Source organism: Pan paniscus, chromosome 14 (genome assembly GCF_029289425.2).
Source record: "Pan paniscus chromosome 14, NHGRI_mPanPan1-v2.0_pri, whole genome shotgun sequence".
Classification (NCBI taxonomy): domain Eukaryota; kingdom Metazoa; phylum Chordata; class Mammalia; order Primates; family Hominidae; genus Pan; species Pan paniscus.
This window is the reverse complement of record NC_073263.2, coordinates 115,702,947-115,719,354: the sequence shown is the minus strand read 5'-3', so window position 1 is coordinate 115,719,354 and position 16,408 is coordinate 115,702,947. Positions and strand designations below refer to the sequence as shown.

General features: G+C 45.3%; 1 protein-coding gene and 1 pseudogene across 1 annotated transcript; both read right to left on the bottom strand.

The window, feature by feature from the left end:
- Window positions 1-800: 800 nt before the first annotated feature.
- On the bottom strand, window positions 801-16,144 carry LOC129393680 (uncharacterized). Its single transcript, XM_055097072.2, has 2 exons — window positions 15,127-16,144; window positions 801-2,967 (listed from the first exon to the last, which is right to left on the bottom strand). The coding sequence occupies exons 1-2, from the start codon at window positions 15,994-15,996 to the stop codon at window positions 2,920-2,922; spliced, it is 918 nt and encodes a 305-aa protein (XP_054953047.2). The 5' UTR covers window positions 15,997-16,144; the 3' UTR covers window positions 801-2,919.
- LOC100995746 (phosphoglycerate mutase 1-like) lies at window positions 3,546-6,100 on the bottom strand (annotated as a pseudogene).
- Window positions 16,145-16,408: the final 264 nt, after the last annotated feature.

Below are 16,408 nucleotides of genomic sequence, written 5' to 3'. Positions count from 1 at the left end.
CCCTCCCCTCCCCCTTTCCCTCCCCCTCCCTCCCCTCCCCCTTTCCCTCCCCTCCCTCCCCTCCCCCTTTCCCTCCCCCTCCCCCCTCCCCTTCCTCCCCTAGCCCTTCCCCCTCCCCCTCCCTCCTCTGTCCTCCTCCTCCTCCTTCTGTCTCTTCCCCTCCTCTTCCACTATAGGACTACTTTTCTTCCTTCTTTTCCCTTCTCCCTTCTTCTCTCCCTCCTTTATTTTCTTCCTTTCTATATTTAACACATATTTCCTGTGTGCCCACCTCACACAGGATAGACAGGCTTCTGTCCTCACTGCTCCATCCATTATATTTATGATGGTTTTAAAGCATTTCAAAGTTCTATAGGTTTCAATTAATTTGATACCCAGGGTAACATGGGACAGACACATCTCTGGATCTGAAAATGCACCTGGTACTTGACTTTTCAGGTCATCAGAGCTTGTGGGTGGCTGGTTTTTACACTAAGGCTGCTGGCAGGATGCTCATTTGTCCACTGACTCTCTGAGCAAAGTCCAGAAGGGAAAAGAGCTGACATTATGGCTCTTCTGTGTAATGGCAAGATTTTGTCTACTTCTTGACTATGTGTAGCAATTTGTCAGTCTTTATAAGCTGTTTGCTCTCTGGAAAGAGAGATTGAAAAGAGAACAATGTTCTCAGGACCAGACAGCAGCCTTTCTAGTTTTGTGATAGATCCTTTGAAGTTCATTGCATTAGGGCCCATCAGGGAGGGCTGGCAGAGGCCAGGACTCCTACAGCACAACCCTTGTGGGGTGGAACAAGGTGGGGACACACAGGCAGGCACATTCAGAAAACGCTGCCAGAGTCAACCCTAAACTGCCACCTGGAAAAGGAGGTGCAAATTCGAGGCTTGCAAACCAAGGATACAAATCGCTATGGAGAGGCCATTTTTCCCATCAAGTTTAGCACAGACGTGGACTGTTAATGGAGCTCCTGTGCCCAGTTGCGCTTCACGACAGAGGGGGGCGGGGCCACCTGGAGAGGTCATGGCTGCAGTGGGCAGAGGCCCAGCCCCTCCCGGCCCGATGCCGGCATCTCAGGCTCCAGCACCACCTGCTGCACAGGAGAGGCTTCAGGAGGTCCACTCGGGGGATCAGCAGGAGACCCAGAATCCACATCCAGGCCTGTCTGACCCCACAGTCTGTGATTTTAAACATGTCAATGGAAGGTCCACCCTGAGGAGCGGTGAGGAACCTGGGATTGCCGAATTCTGCATGGAGGAGAGGGAGGCAAGCTCTGCTATTCATGTCAAGTGTATTTTAAAGGGGCTTGTGCATAAAGGAATGGAATTAGCTGCTGCTGCTTTTTTTTTTTTTTTTTTTTGGTAGAGATGGGGTCTCATCATGTGGCCCAGGCTGGTCTTGAATTCCTGGGCTCATGCGACCCTCCCACCTTGGCCTCCCAAACTGCTGGGAATGTAGGTGTGCGATACCATGCCCGGCCTGAAATTATCTTCTTATTTTCATTCAAACAAAACAAAACAAAAATTTAAATCTATAATATAGGTTAAAAATAGCAAAGAGTACTTTGGGAGGCCGAGGCAGACAGATCACCTGAGGTCAGGCATTCAAGACCACCCTGGTCAACATGGTGAAACCCCGTCTCTACTAAAAATACAAAAATTAGCTGGGAGTGGTGGTGCATGTGCCTGTAATCCCATCCATCTCAAAAAATAAATAAATAAAATAAAAATAATAAATAAATAAATAGCAAAGAGTAGTTAGGGACTGTGACATTTCTGAGGGGCCAGCTATCAGCTCCATGAGGCTGAGACTACATATGCAGAGTTCTGTTGAATGAATGAAGGTGTGTGTGAGTCTTTTAACTCATTTTTAAAAGGCATTGCCCATGGGCTGATGTTCATTGTTGTGGAACAGCTTAGACGGGATCTTACCTGGGGCTGATAGAGAACTAAGCAGATCCCAAGGGCTCTCAGACATACCCTTGATGTCTCCAACCGAGACTCTCTGGGTCCTTTTTTCTTTTCTTTTCTTTTTTCTTTTTCTTTTTTTTTTTTTTTTTGAGATGGAGTCTTGCTCTGTCACCCCGGTTGGAGTGCAGTGGCACGTTCTCGGCTCACTGCAACCTCCATCTCCCAGGTTCAAGCGATTCTCCTGCCTCAGCCTTCTGAGTAGCTGGGATTACAGGTGCCCGCCACCATGCCTGGCTAACTTCTTTGTATTTTTAGTAGAGATGGGGTTTCACCATGTTGGTCAGGCTGGTCTCGAACTCCTGACCTTGTGATCCGCCCACCTCGGCCCCTCGAAGTGCTGGGATTACAGGCATGAGCCATCGTGCCTGGCCCTCTGGGTCTTTTTTATATCTTAGGTTATGTATTCTGGAGTCAAGCTGTAGTTTCATCACGTTCAAAAATTTTAATCTGATTTATTTAGATATTTGTTAAAGGAACAATCACAGAGCTTTTAAGGTAAGTTAAAAATCCACCTAGGAATTATAGACAAATCCACCACAGCTCAAAATACGGTAACAGAATAAGTCTTCATAGCTAGAGAAAACAATCTAATTCAAACCCTCACCTCCTAACATTACTCTGCATAGTTTGTTTCCAGTTATCAGAGTCCAAGAAGCACAGAAAATAGTTTTGCTGCGTCATCTGCTCGGACACATTGTTGAAACACCGTTTGAGGAGCTGCCTCCTGGGCACTTCACAGCTGCTCCGGCTGTGATAACAGTGAAGAGAGGAAGACAGCGGGGCTGCCCTGGCCCCGGCCCTGGGCAAGGCTGATTCCCATCACTGCCCTGAGACCGCTGGCTGTGTTAGCCTGGGGGAGCTCATGGCTGGCCTTGTGGGTCTTCCTTGTCACTCCCTCATCACACGTGTCTTCTTTCTGGATTTGTGTTCTGAATCCTCACCCTTCCTCACTTCTCTTTTAGGGTCCAGGCTTGGCTGTGCGCTTGCTAAATTCCAGTTTCACTTCCTGCTGGATTTAAAATACATATTTGAAACTAACACTTTCTTAGGCAAGAACAAGAAACTATCAACTTACTTGGGAAATGGAATATTTCAACTCATTGACAAGCCTTTACTTAGAATTAAACATACAATTTTTAAAATAACAGCTTTGTTTAGATACAATTCTGTACCCCTTTATAGTGTATATTTTAGTGTGTTTGGGTATATTCAGAGTTGTGCAACTATTGTCACAATATAATTTCAGAACATCTTCATTACCTCCCCCTCCAAAAATCAAACTCCTTTGGGATCACTCCCCAATTTCCCTTCCCCCAGCCCCGACAACCACTGATTACTTTTTGTCTCTTTGAATGTGCCTATTCTGGACATTTCATATAAAAGGGATCAGACAACATGCAGCATTTAGTATCCAGCTTTTTCACGGAACATAATAATGTCTTTAAGGTTTATCCATTCTGTAACTAGTATCATTCCTTTTTATGGTAGAATAATATTCCATTCTATGGCTATACCACGTTTTATCTGTTCATCAGTTGATAGACATTTGGGTTATTTACACCTCTTGGTCATTGTGAACTGTGCTGCTATGAACATCAGTGTATGGGTTTTTGCATGAATGTATGTTTTCAAGTCTCTCGAATATAGACCTAGGAGTGGAGTTGCTGGGTGATTTGGTAACTGTTTAACTTTTTGATGAACTACCAAGCTGTTTTCCAAAGTGGCTGCACCACTCTTTTTTTTTTTTCTTTTCATTTTAAGTTTGTGTACCTTTTATTTCATTTCCTTTTTTTTTTTATTACACTTTAAGTTCTAGGGTACATGTGCACAATGTGCAGGTTTGTTACATATGTATACATACCACTGTTTACCCCTACCAGCAGCCTATGAGGGTTCCAGTTTCTCCACATCCTTATTATAATCTACCTTTTGATTGCAGACAAGTTAGTGGCTGCAAGTGACATCTCACTGTGGTCTTCATTTGCATTTACTAATAACATTGAACATCTTCTCTTGCACTTATTGGCCATTTGTATATCCTGTTGGGAGAAATCTCTATTCAAATAATCAGATAACCTTTTATCAATTTTGTTGTTAAACATCTTTCTGAAATGCAGCAAAGTACTTTTCCCGGAATCAGTAAACTGAGCCATGTTGGCTTGTTGCTGGATGGTAAAGGGCCTTCAGGAGGAAGAAGGAAAGAAACTCAAATTTATCTTTTGCCAAGTAAGTGTGAGTCACTTTTTTTGTTTTTTGTTTTTTGTTTTTTTGTTTTTTTGAGACGTAGTCTCGCTCTGTCACCTAAGCTGGAGTGCAGTGGCGCGATCTCGGCTCACTGCAACCTCCGCCTCCCTGGTTCAAGCGACCCTCCTGCCTCAGCCTCCTGAGTAGCTGGGACTACAGGCGCACGCCACTACACCCAGCTAATTTTTGTATTTTTTTTTTTATTGCACATCACTCCTTTATTGTACTGATATGGAAAAAGGATTTAGTACAGTTATGCTCCGATGAGCACTGGACCCATGTGGCAGGGTCAAGCAACTAGAACATGATTCAGAAATCAGTGAAAGACACACTTGGACAGGACCAAGAGGCATTTCACTGCCATGAAACAAGGCAGGAAGGGATTCTAATACACACACCAGGAAGCACTCCTGCCCCTCAGAGGTCAAGGAGCTGATCCTTTATTGGTATGAGGAATGGCTTATTTTCTGATGACCACATGTGGGACTATTTCAACCACCACAAGAAACCCCAGAAGGGTTATTGTTTTGTATTATCTATATATACTATACTTTTTAGATAAAAGTAAATTAACACATAACGAAATTCAGGATTGATCCCAACCTAGAGCCAGATCCTCTGGGGTCAGGGAGGAAACAGTTGTCACATCACCACGCAGGTTACATTTGTCTTCCACTGGAATGACTAGAGCCCCCAGGCAGTGGCCTGACTGCAGAAGAGCAGAGGGCAGACTCCGCTCATGGGGACAGACAGGCTCTGTTGCTTCTCCTCTTGGTCATGGCTTAGCATGGTTCCTCCCCAAAGTCCTTAGTAAACAAAGCACTCGCAAAAACCCAAGTCACTACTTTTAAACTCTGTTGGATAAGGGGAGCTTTTCCATAGCTTAGACTGAGAACCTGTGCTCTAGAACTGCTATTCTGACTAGATTGTATGAAGGGAGTGGGTGCAGGCAACAAAATGGCTAAAATGAAAATGGGAGCCACTGGTCCCCATCTGCAGCTACAACTCAAGATGTCTACAGATGTGGTCAGTGTGACATGTGCAGGTGGGAGGGGCAGAGGGACAAGACGGGCAGGGAGGGTGCTCCTGGGGACAGTATCCTCCCCGCCGGCCTTCACTTCTTGGCCTTGCCCTGGGCAGCCACAGCTTCCATGGCTTTGCGCACCGTCTCTTCATCCCCCAGAAACTGCATGGGCTTGATAGGCTTCAAGTTCTTGTCCAATTCATAGACAATGGGAATGCCAGTCGGCAGGTTCAGCTCCATGATAGCCTCTTCAGAGAGACCCTCCAGATGCTTGACAATGCCCCGGAGGCTGTTGCCATGGGCTGCAATCAGTACACGTTTCCCCTCCTTGATCTGGGGAACTATTTCTTCATTCCAGAAGGGCAGAGCTCTGGCGATAGTATCATTCAGACTCTCACAGGAGGGTAGCTGATCTTCTGTGAGGTCTGCATACCTGCGATCCTTACTGATGTTGCTGTAGAAAGGATGGTCGGGCTCCATCGGAGGTGGGGGGACATCATAGGAGCGCCTCCCGATCTTCACCAGGCCTCACCACGCTTTGCAGCAGTTTCTGCTTTATTGAGACCGGTTAGACCCCCACAGTGCCGCTCACTGAGGCGCCAGGTCCTCACCACTGGCAGCCACATCTGAGCAATGGCATCTAGCACTGTCCAGAGGGTCCGGATCGCTCTCTTCTGCACTGAGGTGAAGCAGATGTCAGACTCATAGCCAGCATCTCGTAGCGCCTGCCCGCCGCGCTTCGCCTCCTCGTGGCCAGCCGGGCTCAGGTCGGCGTCGTACCAGCCGCTGAAGCGCTTCTCCAGGTTCCATGCGCTCTCGCCGTGCCGGATCAGCACCAGTTTGTAGGCGGCCATGGCGGCGGGCTCTTGTATTTTTAGTAGAGACGGGGTTTCACCATGTTGGCCAGGATGGTCTCGATCTCCTGAAATCGTGATCCGCCTGTCTCGGCCTCCCGAAGTGCTGGGATTACAGGCATGAGCCACCATGCCCAGCCAAGTGTGAGTCACTTTCACAGTCATTTTTGCAAATGCTATTCACTTAACCCTGACGTGAGGTCCAGGGGGTGGTTCCTGTCCCATCTTTAGAAGCGAGAATGGGGCTCCCCGAGGCTGAGCTTTTGTCCGAGATGATGGTTGGAGGCCGAGGAGCTCAAAGCCAACTCACATCCATTGTGTGTCCTGTGTCAACCTGCACTGAGTCAGCCGATTATTTAAACAGCTAATTTTGCTCCTGGAGATCATTTGTGTTTGTTTAATTTTTGCTTCTTTCTCATGTGCAGGAGTTATTGGGGTTGGGGCACTAAATTAGAGCAATGCATACTTCCAGTTAGCTGGGGGCTCTAGGAAGTGCCAGGATGGCCAGTGGGTTTTGTTGGATAATCTTATAGAAATCCTTCAGTAGAAACAGGTACAAAATTAGTATCCTCTCATTTTGGAGTTAGGGATAAATGAGGGATGACTTGAAGGGGTAAGGAGGATGGAAAATTGAAATCCTTCCTTTAAAATGTTTGAGAAATTTTGCGAGTTAATATTTAAACCAGATTGAGAGATCTAGGAGACTGGCAGTACAGCCTCCGTCAGGTGAAGCTTTGGGGCGGAGGAGAGGGGCCTGGGCTCTGGAGAGCAGGGAAGGGCTTCTCTGCCAGTGTCATGAATTTCTGGGACTATAAAGGTAAAGTGGTGTGTCCCGTCCATGCGAGGCCAGCGAAGATCCCAGAGCAAAGATCTCGGATCCCAAAGGTCTGCCAGCTGGCCGAACCACAGGGAGGTGGTGGTTCAACAGCAGGTCAAGGTGGCCACTGGGCCCAGGAGGGACTTCTGAAGGCTGTGTTTCAGGTTTCTGGTCTCATAACACAGCATTTTTCTCTCCTAAACCTACAGTTTTCAAATAAATTAACTTTGTTTTTCTTTCTAAAATGAGAAGACGTGTGTGCCGTGCTCCCTCGTCGCCAGCTTGGTACGTGGCTGGTCTGTTTCCAAGGTGGGGAAGCACCACCAAGAGATGCATTCACGTTCCAGTAGTTCAAAACTGCAGACCCCATGGCAGAGAAGGGGACTGAAGACTGAGGTACCCTATGGCCCTGGGCCCATCGCCTCCTTCCTCCCTCACACACAGGCGCCAAAGGCCCTAGGAGCTTAAAGATGCTGCTGAGAAAGCCATCTTCTTGGGACACACAGACCATAATTCCAGCTTGAGGTTCAGAGACAATGAGTCATTTCCCATATTTCCCATTTTTGTCCAGGTACAGGGCAGTGGGGGAGGCACGCCTCGGAGCCAGTGTCCTGCAAGAGCCTGCTCCTCCCCAGCTCTGTCTTGGAGCCTACACTTGAGCCATATTGCCAAAGCTGGGAACTTCAAATAAAGTGCAGTGACTGGTCTGTGGCTGCAGGAAACTCTTTCTAGTGCTTCTGTTTTCCCTTTTTTTGTTTGACTTTATCTTAACATTGCTTTTGTGGTGGGCTTTATCTGTTTCCTGTTACATAAAGCAGGAAGAATAAGAGAGCCAAAGAAAGTAAATGAAGTATAAATTTGAAACATTGGTTGCAAGCACTGTCTTGACATTTGCTGAGGAAAAACTCAATAGTATTAATATAAGAGGAGGAAAAGTAAGGAAATGAAAACAAAAGAGCCAGAAATGAGAACAAATACAATATACTTATGTCAATACATATAAATGGATAAAACTGAGCGGGGAAAGCCTCTGGGACTAGGTTAAAATGCAAAATTATGCTATTCTGTTTATGAGACAATATAAAATAAAGTGACCCAAAGATATTAACGATAAAATGATGTAAATTTGTTTGAGTTCTTTGTAGATTCTGGATATTAGCCCTTTGTCAGATGAGTAGACTGCAAAAATTGTCTCCCATTCCGTAGGTTGCCTGTTCACTCTGATGGTAGTTTCTTTTGCTGTGCAGAAGTTCTTTAGTTTAATTAGCTCCCATTTGTCAATTTTGGCTTTTGTTGCCATTGCTTTTGGTGTTTTAGTCATGAAGTCCTTGCCCATGCCTATGTCCTGAATGGTATTGCCTAGGTTTTCTTCTAGGGTTTTTATGGTTTTAGGTCTTACATTTAAGTCTTCAATCCATCTTGAATTAATTTTTGTATAAGGTGTAAGGAAGGGATCCAGTTTCAGCTTTCTACATGTGGCTAGCCAGTTTTCCCAGCACCATTTATTAAATAGGGAATCCTTTCCCCATTTCTTGTTTTTGTCAGGTTTGTCAAAGATCAAATGGTTGTAGATGTGTATTATTGTTTCTGAGGGCTCTGTTCTGTTCCATTGGTCTATATCTCTGTTTTGGTACCAGTATCATGCTGTTTTCGTTACTGTAACCTTGTAGTATAGTTTGAAGTCAGGTAGCACGATGCCTCCAGCTTTGTTCTTTTGGCTTAGGATTGTCTTTGCAATGTGGGTTCTTTTTTGGTTCCATATGAACTTTAAAGTAGTTTTTTCCAATTCTGTGAAGAAAGTCATTGGTAGCTTGATGGGGATGGCATTGAATCTATAAATTACCTTGGGCAGTATGGCCATTTTCACTGTATTGATTCTTCCTATCCATGAGCGTGGAATGTTATTCCATTTGTTTGTGTCGTCTTTTATTTCGTTGAGCAGTGGTTTATAGTTCTCTTTGAAGAGGTCCTTCACATCCCTTGTAAGTTGGATTCCTAGGTATTTTATTCTCTTTGTAGCAATTGTGAATGGGAGCTCACTCATGATTTGGCTCTCTGTTTGTCTGTTATTGGTGTGTAGGAACGCTTGTGATTTTTGCACATTGATTTTGTATCCTGAGACTTTGCTGAAGTTGCTTATCAGCTTAAGGAGATTTTGGGCTGAGACGATGGGGTTTTCTAAATATACAATCACGTCATCAGCAAACAGGGACAATTTGACTTCCTCTTTTCCTAATTGAATACCCTTTATTTCTTTCTCCTGCCTGATTGCCCTGGCCAGAACTTCCATCAGTATGTTGAATAGGAGTGGTGAGAGAGGACATCCCTGTCTTGTGCCAGTTTTCAAAGGGAATACTTCTAGTTTTTGCCCATTCAGTGTGATATTGGCTGTGAGTTTGTCATAAATAGCTCTTATTATTTTGAGATACGTCCCATCAATACTGAATTTATTGAGAGTTTTTAGCATGAAGGGCTGTTGAATTTTGTCAAAGGCCTTTTCTGTATCTATTGAGATAATCATGTGGTTTTTGTCGTTGGTTCTGTTTATATGCTGGATTATGTTTATTGATTTGCATATGTTGAACCAGGCTTGCATCCCAGGGATGAAGCCTACTTGATCATGGTGGATAAGCTTTTTGATGTGCTGCTGGATTCGGTTTGCCAGTATTTTATTGAGGATTTTTGCATTGATGTTCACCAGGGATATTGGTCTAAAATTCTCTTTTTTTGTTGTGTCTCTGCCAGGCTTTGGTATCAGGATGATGCTGGCCTCATAAAATGAATTAGGGAGGATTCCCTCTTTTTCCATTGATTGGAATAGTTTCAGAAGGAATGGTACCGTTCCTCCTTGTACCTCTGGTAGAATTCGGCTGTGAATCCATCTGGTCCTGGACTTTTTTTGGATGGTAGGCTATTATTGCCTCAATTTCAGAACCTGTTATTGGTGTATTCAGGGATTCAACTTCTTCCTGGTTTAGTCTTGGGAGGGTGTATGTGTCCAGGAATTTATCCATTTCTTCTAGATTTTCTAGTTTATTTGCGTAGAGATGTTTATAGTATTCTCTGATGGTAGTTTGTATTTCTGTGGGATCAGTGGTGCTATCCCCTTTATCATTTTTTATTGCATCTATTTGATTCTTCTCTCTTTTATTCTTTATTCAACCCCATCAAAAAGTGGGCGAAGGATATGAACAGACACTTCTCAAAAGAAGACATTTATGCAGCCAACAGACACATGAAAAAATGCTCATCATCACTGGCCATCAGAGAAATGCAAATCAAAACCACAATGAGATACCATCTCACACCAGTTAGAATGGCGATCATTAAAAAGTCAGGAAACAACAGGTGCTGGAGAGGATGTGGAGAAATAGGAACACTTTTACACTGTAAACTAGTTCAACCATTGTGGAAGACAGTGTGTCAATTCCTCAAGGATCTAGAACTAGAAATACCATTTGACCCAGTCATCCCATTACCGGGTATATACCCAGAGGATTATAAGTCATGCTGCTATAAAGACACATGCACACGTATGTTTATTGCAGCACTATTCCCAATAGCAAAGACTTGGAACCAACCCAAATGTCCATCAGTGAAAGACTGGATTAAGAAAATGTGGCACATATACACCATGGAATACTATGCAGCCATAAAAAAGGATGAGTTCATGTCCTTTGTAGGGACATGGATGAAGCTGGAAACCATCATTCTCAGCAAACTATTGCAAGGACAGAAAACCAAACACTGCATGTTCTCATTCATAGGTGGGAATTGAACAATGAGAACACTTGGACACAGGAAGGGGAACATCATACACCAGGGCCTGTCATGGGGTGGGGGGAGTGGGGAGGGATAGCATTAGGAGATATACCTAACGTAAATGACAAGTTAATGGGTGCAGCACACCAACATGGCACATATATAGATATGTAACAAACCTGCACGTTGTACACATGTACCCTAGAACTTAAAGTATAACAGAAAATAAATAGGTAAAAAATAAAATGATGTCTGAAAACAAGCCGGGAGGAGGGCAGTGGAGGTGACAATGTGGATAAAAGCACTGAGATCCCTGGAGAAGGAGTGTCGCAGACACAGACAGGCTGGGAGAAGCACACCTGTGGGGCCGTGATTTCACAAGGGTTTCAAAGCCAGCAGAAGAGGTGGGAGGCTCTGGGAGGCTCTCATGCACGAATTCAGTCCACTAGTGAGATTTTGACTTGTGTACTTAGACCCAACATATAGGAGGTGCTGACTCTCATACCTAGAAACAAGACATGTGCGGGATTGTTAAATCTCATCCCCAAAACTTCCTGCAGGTTTGACTTTGACATAAGCCTCTGCCAAGCACCTGAGCAATTTGACTCTCCTGCCTGAGCCCAGCCCACAGATGGAATTGTGACATATCACCACAGTGATCTGTCATTGTGAGAGAGAACAGTGAGGGAGAAAGCGTCTCACCTGTAGTCAAAGAGGGGCAGCATCAAAGCAGACACTGCTTTTGGCAGTGAAATGAGCAAAGAGTGCCCCCACGGGTAACCCTTCATGTTGGTGAGGACATGGGAAAGCACTGCTACAAATCTCTGGAGAACAATTTCTATGAAGTGTGAAGAATAGAGTTTTTGACATTGTAAATTGATTTTTAATAACTTGTAATAAACTGAAAAAATAAACATTGATCTCTAACTTGCACAATACACAAAAATTCCATAGTTATTAAGTTCCATATTTACTAAAAACTGAAAGGTAATCAAGAAAACTTATAGTATTAGAAGAGAATACAGGAGAATACTTGCATAATCTTAGCTTGAGAGAGCCCTTTCTGTGTATGGCACACAGACCAGATGCCATAAGGGAAATTACTGATGGATTTGACTACCTTAAAATAAATTTAGGTGAATCGATAAGTAATAATGTGGAAGAGATACTTATGACATTGATAATAGAAAAAAGGTAAATATTGATAACATATACTTACTATAGATTAATAACGAAAAGTAACATATGATAAGAATTTGGTCAAAGGCTATGAACAGACAATTCATACAAGAAGAAATCAGATGGTCCAAAGTTTAAAAATATATTTACTACCAAGGGTTGGCAAAATTATGAGGAGACAGACACTTTGGGACCACTTTAAGCAGAGGTGAAAATTGCTAGACTGTTTGTGGGGGGCAATTAGGTGGTATCCATTGAAAATCTAAATGTGCTTACCTTTGATTTAACAATTTTCCTTCTAGGAATATAAGTTACAGCATAATTTTGTGTAAAGATACATATGGGTTAAGATGATCATCATAGTTTCACTTGGAATATCGAAAAACTGAAAACAACCTAAATTTCAATAATTAGAGGACTGATTAAATAAATTAAGGCAAATCTGTATAAAATATTTTGTAATTGCTAAAAAAGGAATGAAGAAGCCTTTCATGTATGGAATGAAACTATTTGTATGATACATTATTGAGTGAAATGAGCAATTTACAGAAAACTACATAGAGTAGGACTCCATTTTTGTTTAAACAAATATGGCCGGGTGCAGTGGCTCATGCCTATAACCCCAGCTACTGAGGAGGCTGAGGCAGGAGAATCACTTGAACTTGGGTGGCAGAAGTTGCAGTGAGCCAAGATCGCGCCGCTGAACTCCAGCCTGGGTGACAGAGCGAGACTCCATCTCAACAAACAAACAAACAAACAAACAAACAAACAAAACCTCAAATATATGTACTTGACAAATAAAAATCAAAGTTCACATGCAAGTTGCTAACAGTGATTACTTCCAGGGGCTGCCATCCAAGAGAAGACTCCCATGTTCCTTACACCCTCTATACTGTTTGACATTTTATGGTTTACAAAAAGCAAATATTAGCTTTGTAGTTAAAAGATTTGAGAAAATTGATTGGACTTGAAATGTTTAAAATTTCAATGTAAATTGCAAAGCAAACTAGATTTTCTGAATGCCTTCAGAGTTAGTAGCTGCTTAACAGTCATGTGTCTTTGCACAGGTACTTGTTCTCTTCACTCTTCGGGATTCTATAAGAGATGTCCAGCAAGCAGCAGAGCTGGGCTTACGATGTCGTACCAAGCATGGAAGGAAGCACTGCAAAGCTGACATCAGCACAAATACCTGTGGAAACTGCAGGGGGCAAGGCAATGAGGTGCTACTTCAAGTAGGTGCCCACGGGTAGAGCCTGTGATCCTAGAACTTGTCCAGGGGGTGGGGTCTGTGGTTCTGAAGCTTGTTCAGGGTTAGGGTTAGGGTTAGGAGCTTGTACAGGGGTGGGGTCTGTGGTCCTGGAGCTTCCACAGGGATGGGGTCTGTGGTCCTGGAGCTTCCATAGGGGTGGGGGTCTGTGGTCCTGGATCTTCCACAGGGGTGGGGTTCGTGGTCCTGGATCTTCCACAGGGGTGGGGTCTGTGGTCCTGGAGCTTGTCCAGGGGTGGGGTTCGTGGTCCTGGATCTTCCACAGGGGTGGGGTCTGTGGTCCTGGAGCTTGTCCAGGGGTGGGGTCTGTGGTCCTGGAGCTTCCACAGGGATGGGGTTCATGGTCCTGGAGATTGTGCAGGGGTGGGGTTCATGGTCCTGCAGCTTCCACAGGGGTGGGGTCTGTGGTCCTAGAGCTTGTCCAGGGGAAGGATCCGTGGTCCTGGAGCTTCCACAGGGATGGGTTCTGTGGTCCTGGAGTTTCCATAGGGGTGGGGTTCATGGTCCTGGAGCTTCCACAGGGGTGGGGTTCATGGGCCTGGAGCTTGTCCAGGGGTGGGGTCTGTGGTCCTGGAGCTTCCACAGGGGTGGGGTCTGTGGTCCTGGAGCTTCCACAGGGATGGGTTCTGTGGTCCTGGAGTTTCCATAGGGGTGGGGTTCGTGGTCCTAGAGCTTGTGCAGGGGTAGGGTTCGTGGTCCTAGAGCTCGTGCAGGGGTGGGGTTCATGGTCTTGGAGCTTCCACAGGGGTGGGGTCTGTGGTCCTTGAGCTTGTCCAGGGGTGGGGTCTGTGGTCCTGGAGTTTGTGCAGGGATGGAGTCTGTGGTCTTGGAGCTTGTGCAGGGGTGGGGTCCATGGTCCCGGAGCATTTATTTAATCTTTGGTGTCTACATATTTTTCCTTATGATGGGCTGGATTTTAAGGAAAGCAATCTTCCACATTATAATGGTCCACAATATAATGGTTATATATACAGGTAAAGCGAGTGATGGAAGATCTTTCAAACTCTTTAATTAATTTGATTTATTGGGGATATTTATAAGCAGTATAATTAATGACAAAATTTAAATCTCATGGTTCTTCCTTTACAATTACAATTTTGTCAATTTGAATAAAATGAAGAGAGTTTAGAATTTAAATTGTGGGACAAACTCAGATTTTTAACTCTTTCCATTCTGGATTCTGTGGGACAGCTAATTCAGGATCATCACATGATTTCTTTTTTTCTTTTTTCCTTTTCTTTTTAATTTTTATTTTATTTATTTATTTTGAGACGGAGTCTCAATCTGTTGCCCAGGCTGGAGTGCAGTGGCAAGATCTCAGCTCACTGCAACCTCCGTCTCCTGGGTTCAAGTGATTCTCCTGCCTCAGCCTCCCAAGTAGCTGGGATTGCGATTTTGTGCCACCATACTTGGCTATTTTTTTGTATTTTTTTTAGTAGAGACAGGGTTTCACTGTGGTAGCCAGGATGGTCTCCATCTCCTGACATTGTTATCCACCCGCCTTGGCCTCCCAAAGTGCTGGGATTATAGGCATGAGCCACCATGCCCTGCCTCTTTTTCTTTTTTTAATAGAGACAGTGGCTCACTATGTTTCCCAGGCTGGTCTCGAACTCCTCAGCTCAAGCGATCCTCCTACCTCAGCCTCCCAAAGTGCTGGGGGTTATAGACGTGAGCCACTGCGCCTGGCCAACCTGATGTTAATGATGTTGTATGCATAATATCTGGCTAAGTTATTTTCACCAAATCTTTCTCTCACAATCTACAATCAATCAGCTGAGCTTATTTTAATTTCCTCAACTTTGTGAACAAATGCATGGTGGGTGAGGTCATCAGCTGGGTGACTGTTTTGCATCTCCTGTTACAGGATGTGACCATTTGACATATCCTTGCTGACAATTGAACAAAATGCTCTAATACGGCAAAGAATGAGTGAATACATAATTTTGATGAATCTGATGAAGTAAAACGGGAAATTTCAAATAGCTATGGATTTTAGATGAAAAAGAAGGTGCGGGTACCTTTTTGTTTGGCATATCTGCTGTCTCCAGGGAGATTCCGCACCAGCACCCGGGACTTCTCAGCCCTGCCCCAGTCTTCACACCACCTTTGAGCTCCATACCATGGTTATGAGTGTGTGATTCCTTCCAGAATGGCCGTGTTTTCTTCCGCACTCTGCGAAGTTCCTGTTCTCTCTTCCCCCTGTGCAGACTCCACGAAAGAGCACACACGTTTTGAAATTTGGATTTTATTAAGGCTGCCATTCCCTCCACAGGGCCAACAGGCTCCAGAGCAGGAAGGGGTCCCGGGGTGGAGGGTTGCTCCTGCTTCCCACTGAACCAACATTTAAGAAACCGGTTCTCCAGGTGCTGGAGCGGGAGCTGCTGGCTCAGAGAGGAGCGAAGGGCACACTCAGCCCCGGCGCGCTCGCTTTGCACTGCGGGAGGGGCGTTTTCAGGGTGAGCACAATGGGGCACAGCGGGGAAGTCTCCCGGTGCTTCCTGAGCGTGGTCAGCAGAGCAGATGCTGGACAAGATGAATGGGAGAGAGTGGGGTCCCCAGGCAGGGAGGGCGAGCACCCGGGCACCCATGGCAGAGAGCAGGGTCCCAGGCGGGGAGGGCAAGCACCCAGGCGCCCATGGGAGAGAGGTGAGGGAGGTTGGCAGGGGTTGGATTTTGGAGGGTCCGGCAGTGCACAGAGTCTGGCACATGTGGAAGACAGTGTGGAGCCACTGAATGGCTTCAAACCAGACTCCACAGGCACTTGAGAAAGACCCCTGTGGACAGGCTGGGGCTGGACTGGGGAGCATGAATTGGGAGGGAGGGGCATCGATGCCAGCCCACTGCAGTGGTGAGATGGGAGCGGTGAAGGCCTGTTCAGGAGGCTGCATTGGATGGAGAGGGAGCCATGGGGGGCTGCGGAAGCGCCTAGAGTAGGGGTCTGACCCTGGCTGTGGAGCACAGAGGAGCACAAAGTAAAGAACCCACCAGGGTTAGGGCTGAGAGTTTGGTGATAGGGAGATTTGTGGAAGCAGGGAATAATGGTGGATGGTTGGTGGCCTCCTCCTGGAAGTTCACCATCACCCTCTGGAGACTTATTGGGCACTTCCTCTGTGCCAGGCACTGTCGTGTGCATATTTCGTTTCATTGGTGACAGATTGCATCTGTTGTTTTGGAAAACCATAGCACACCATGTGCTGCAAGATGCATCTCCATCTCAGAGCCATTAAAGTGTGTGTGTGTGTGTGTGTATCAATGAAATGTGCTTCTCTCATTTAACCCTGGGAGTGACCTGAGAGGGAG

What these genes read in the sequence shown, in the direction of transcription:
- LOC129393680 (XM_055097072.2), bottom strand. Translation starts at nt 15,996, where the DNA reads ATGCAGCCTCCTGAACAGGCCTTCACCGCTCCCATCTCACCACTGCAG. An exon ending in CAGATATGCCAAACAAAAAG is followed by an intron (nt 2,968 to 15,126) that starts GTACCCGCACCT and finishes TAAATCCAGCAG; the next exon opens with GAAGTGAAACTGGAATTTAG.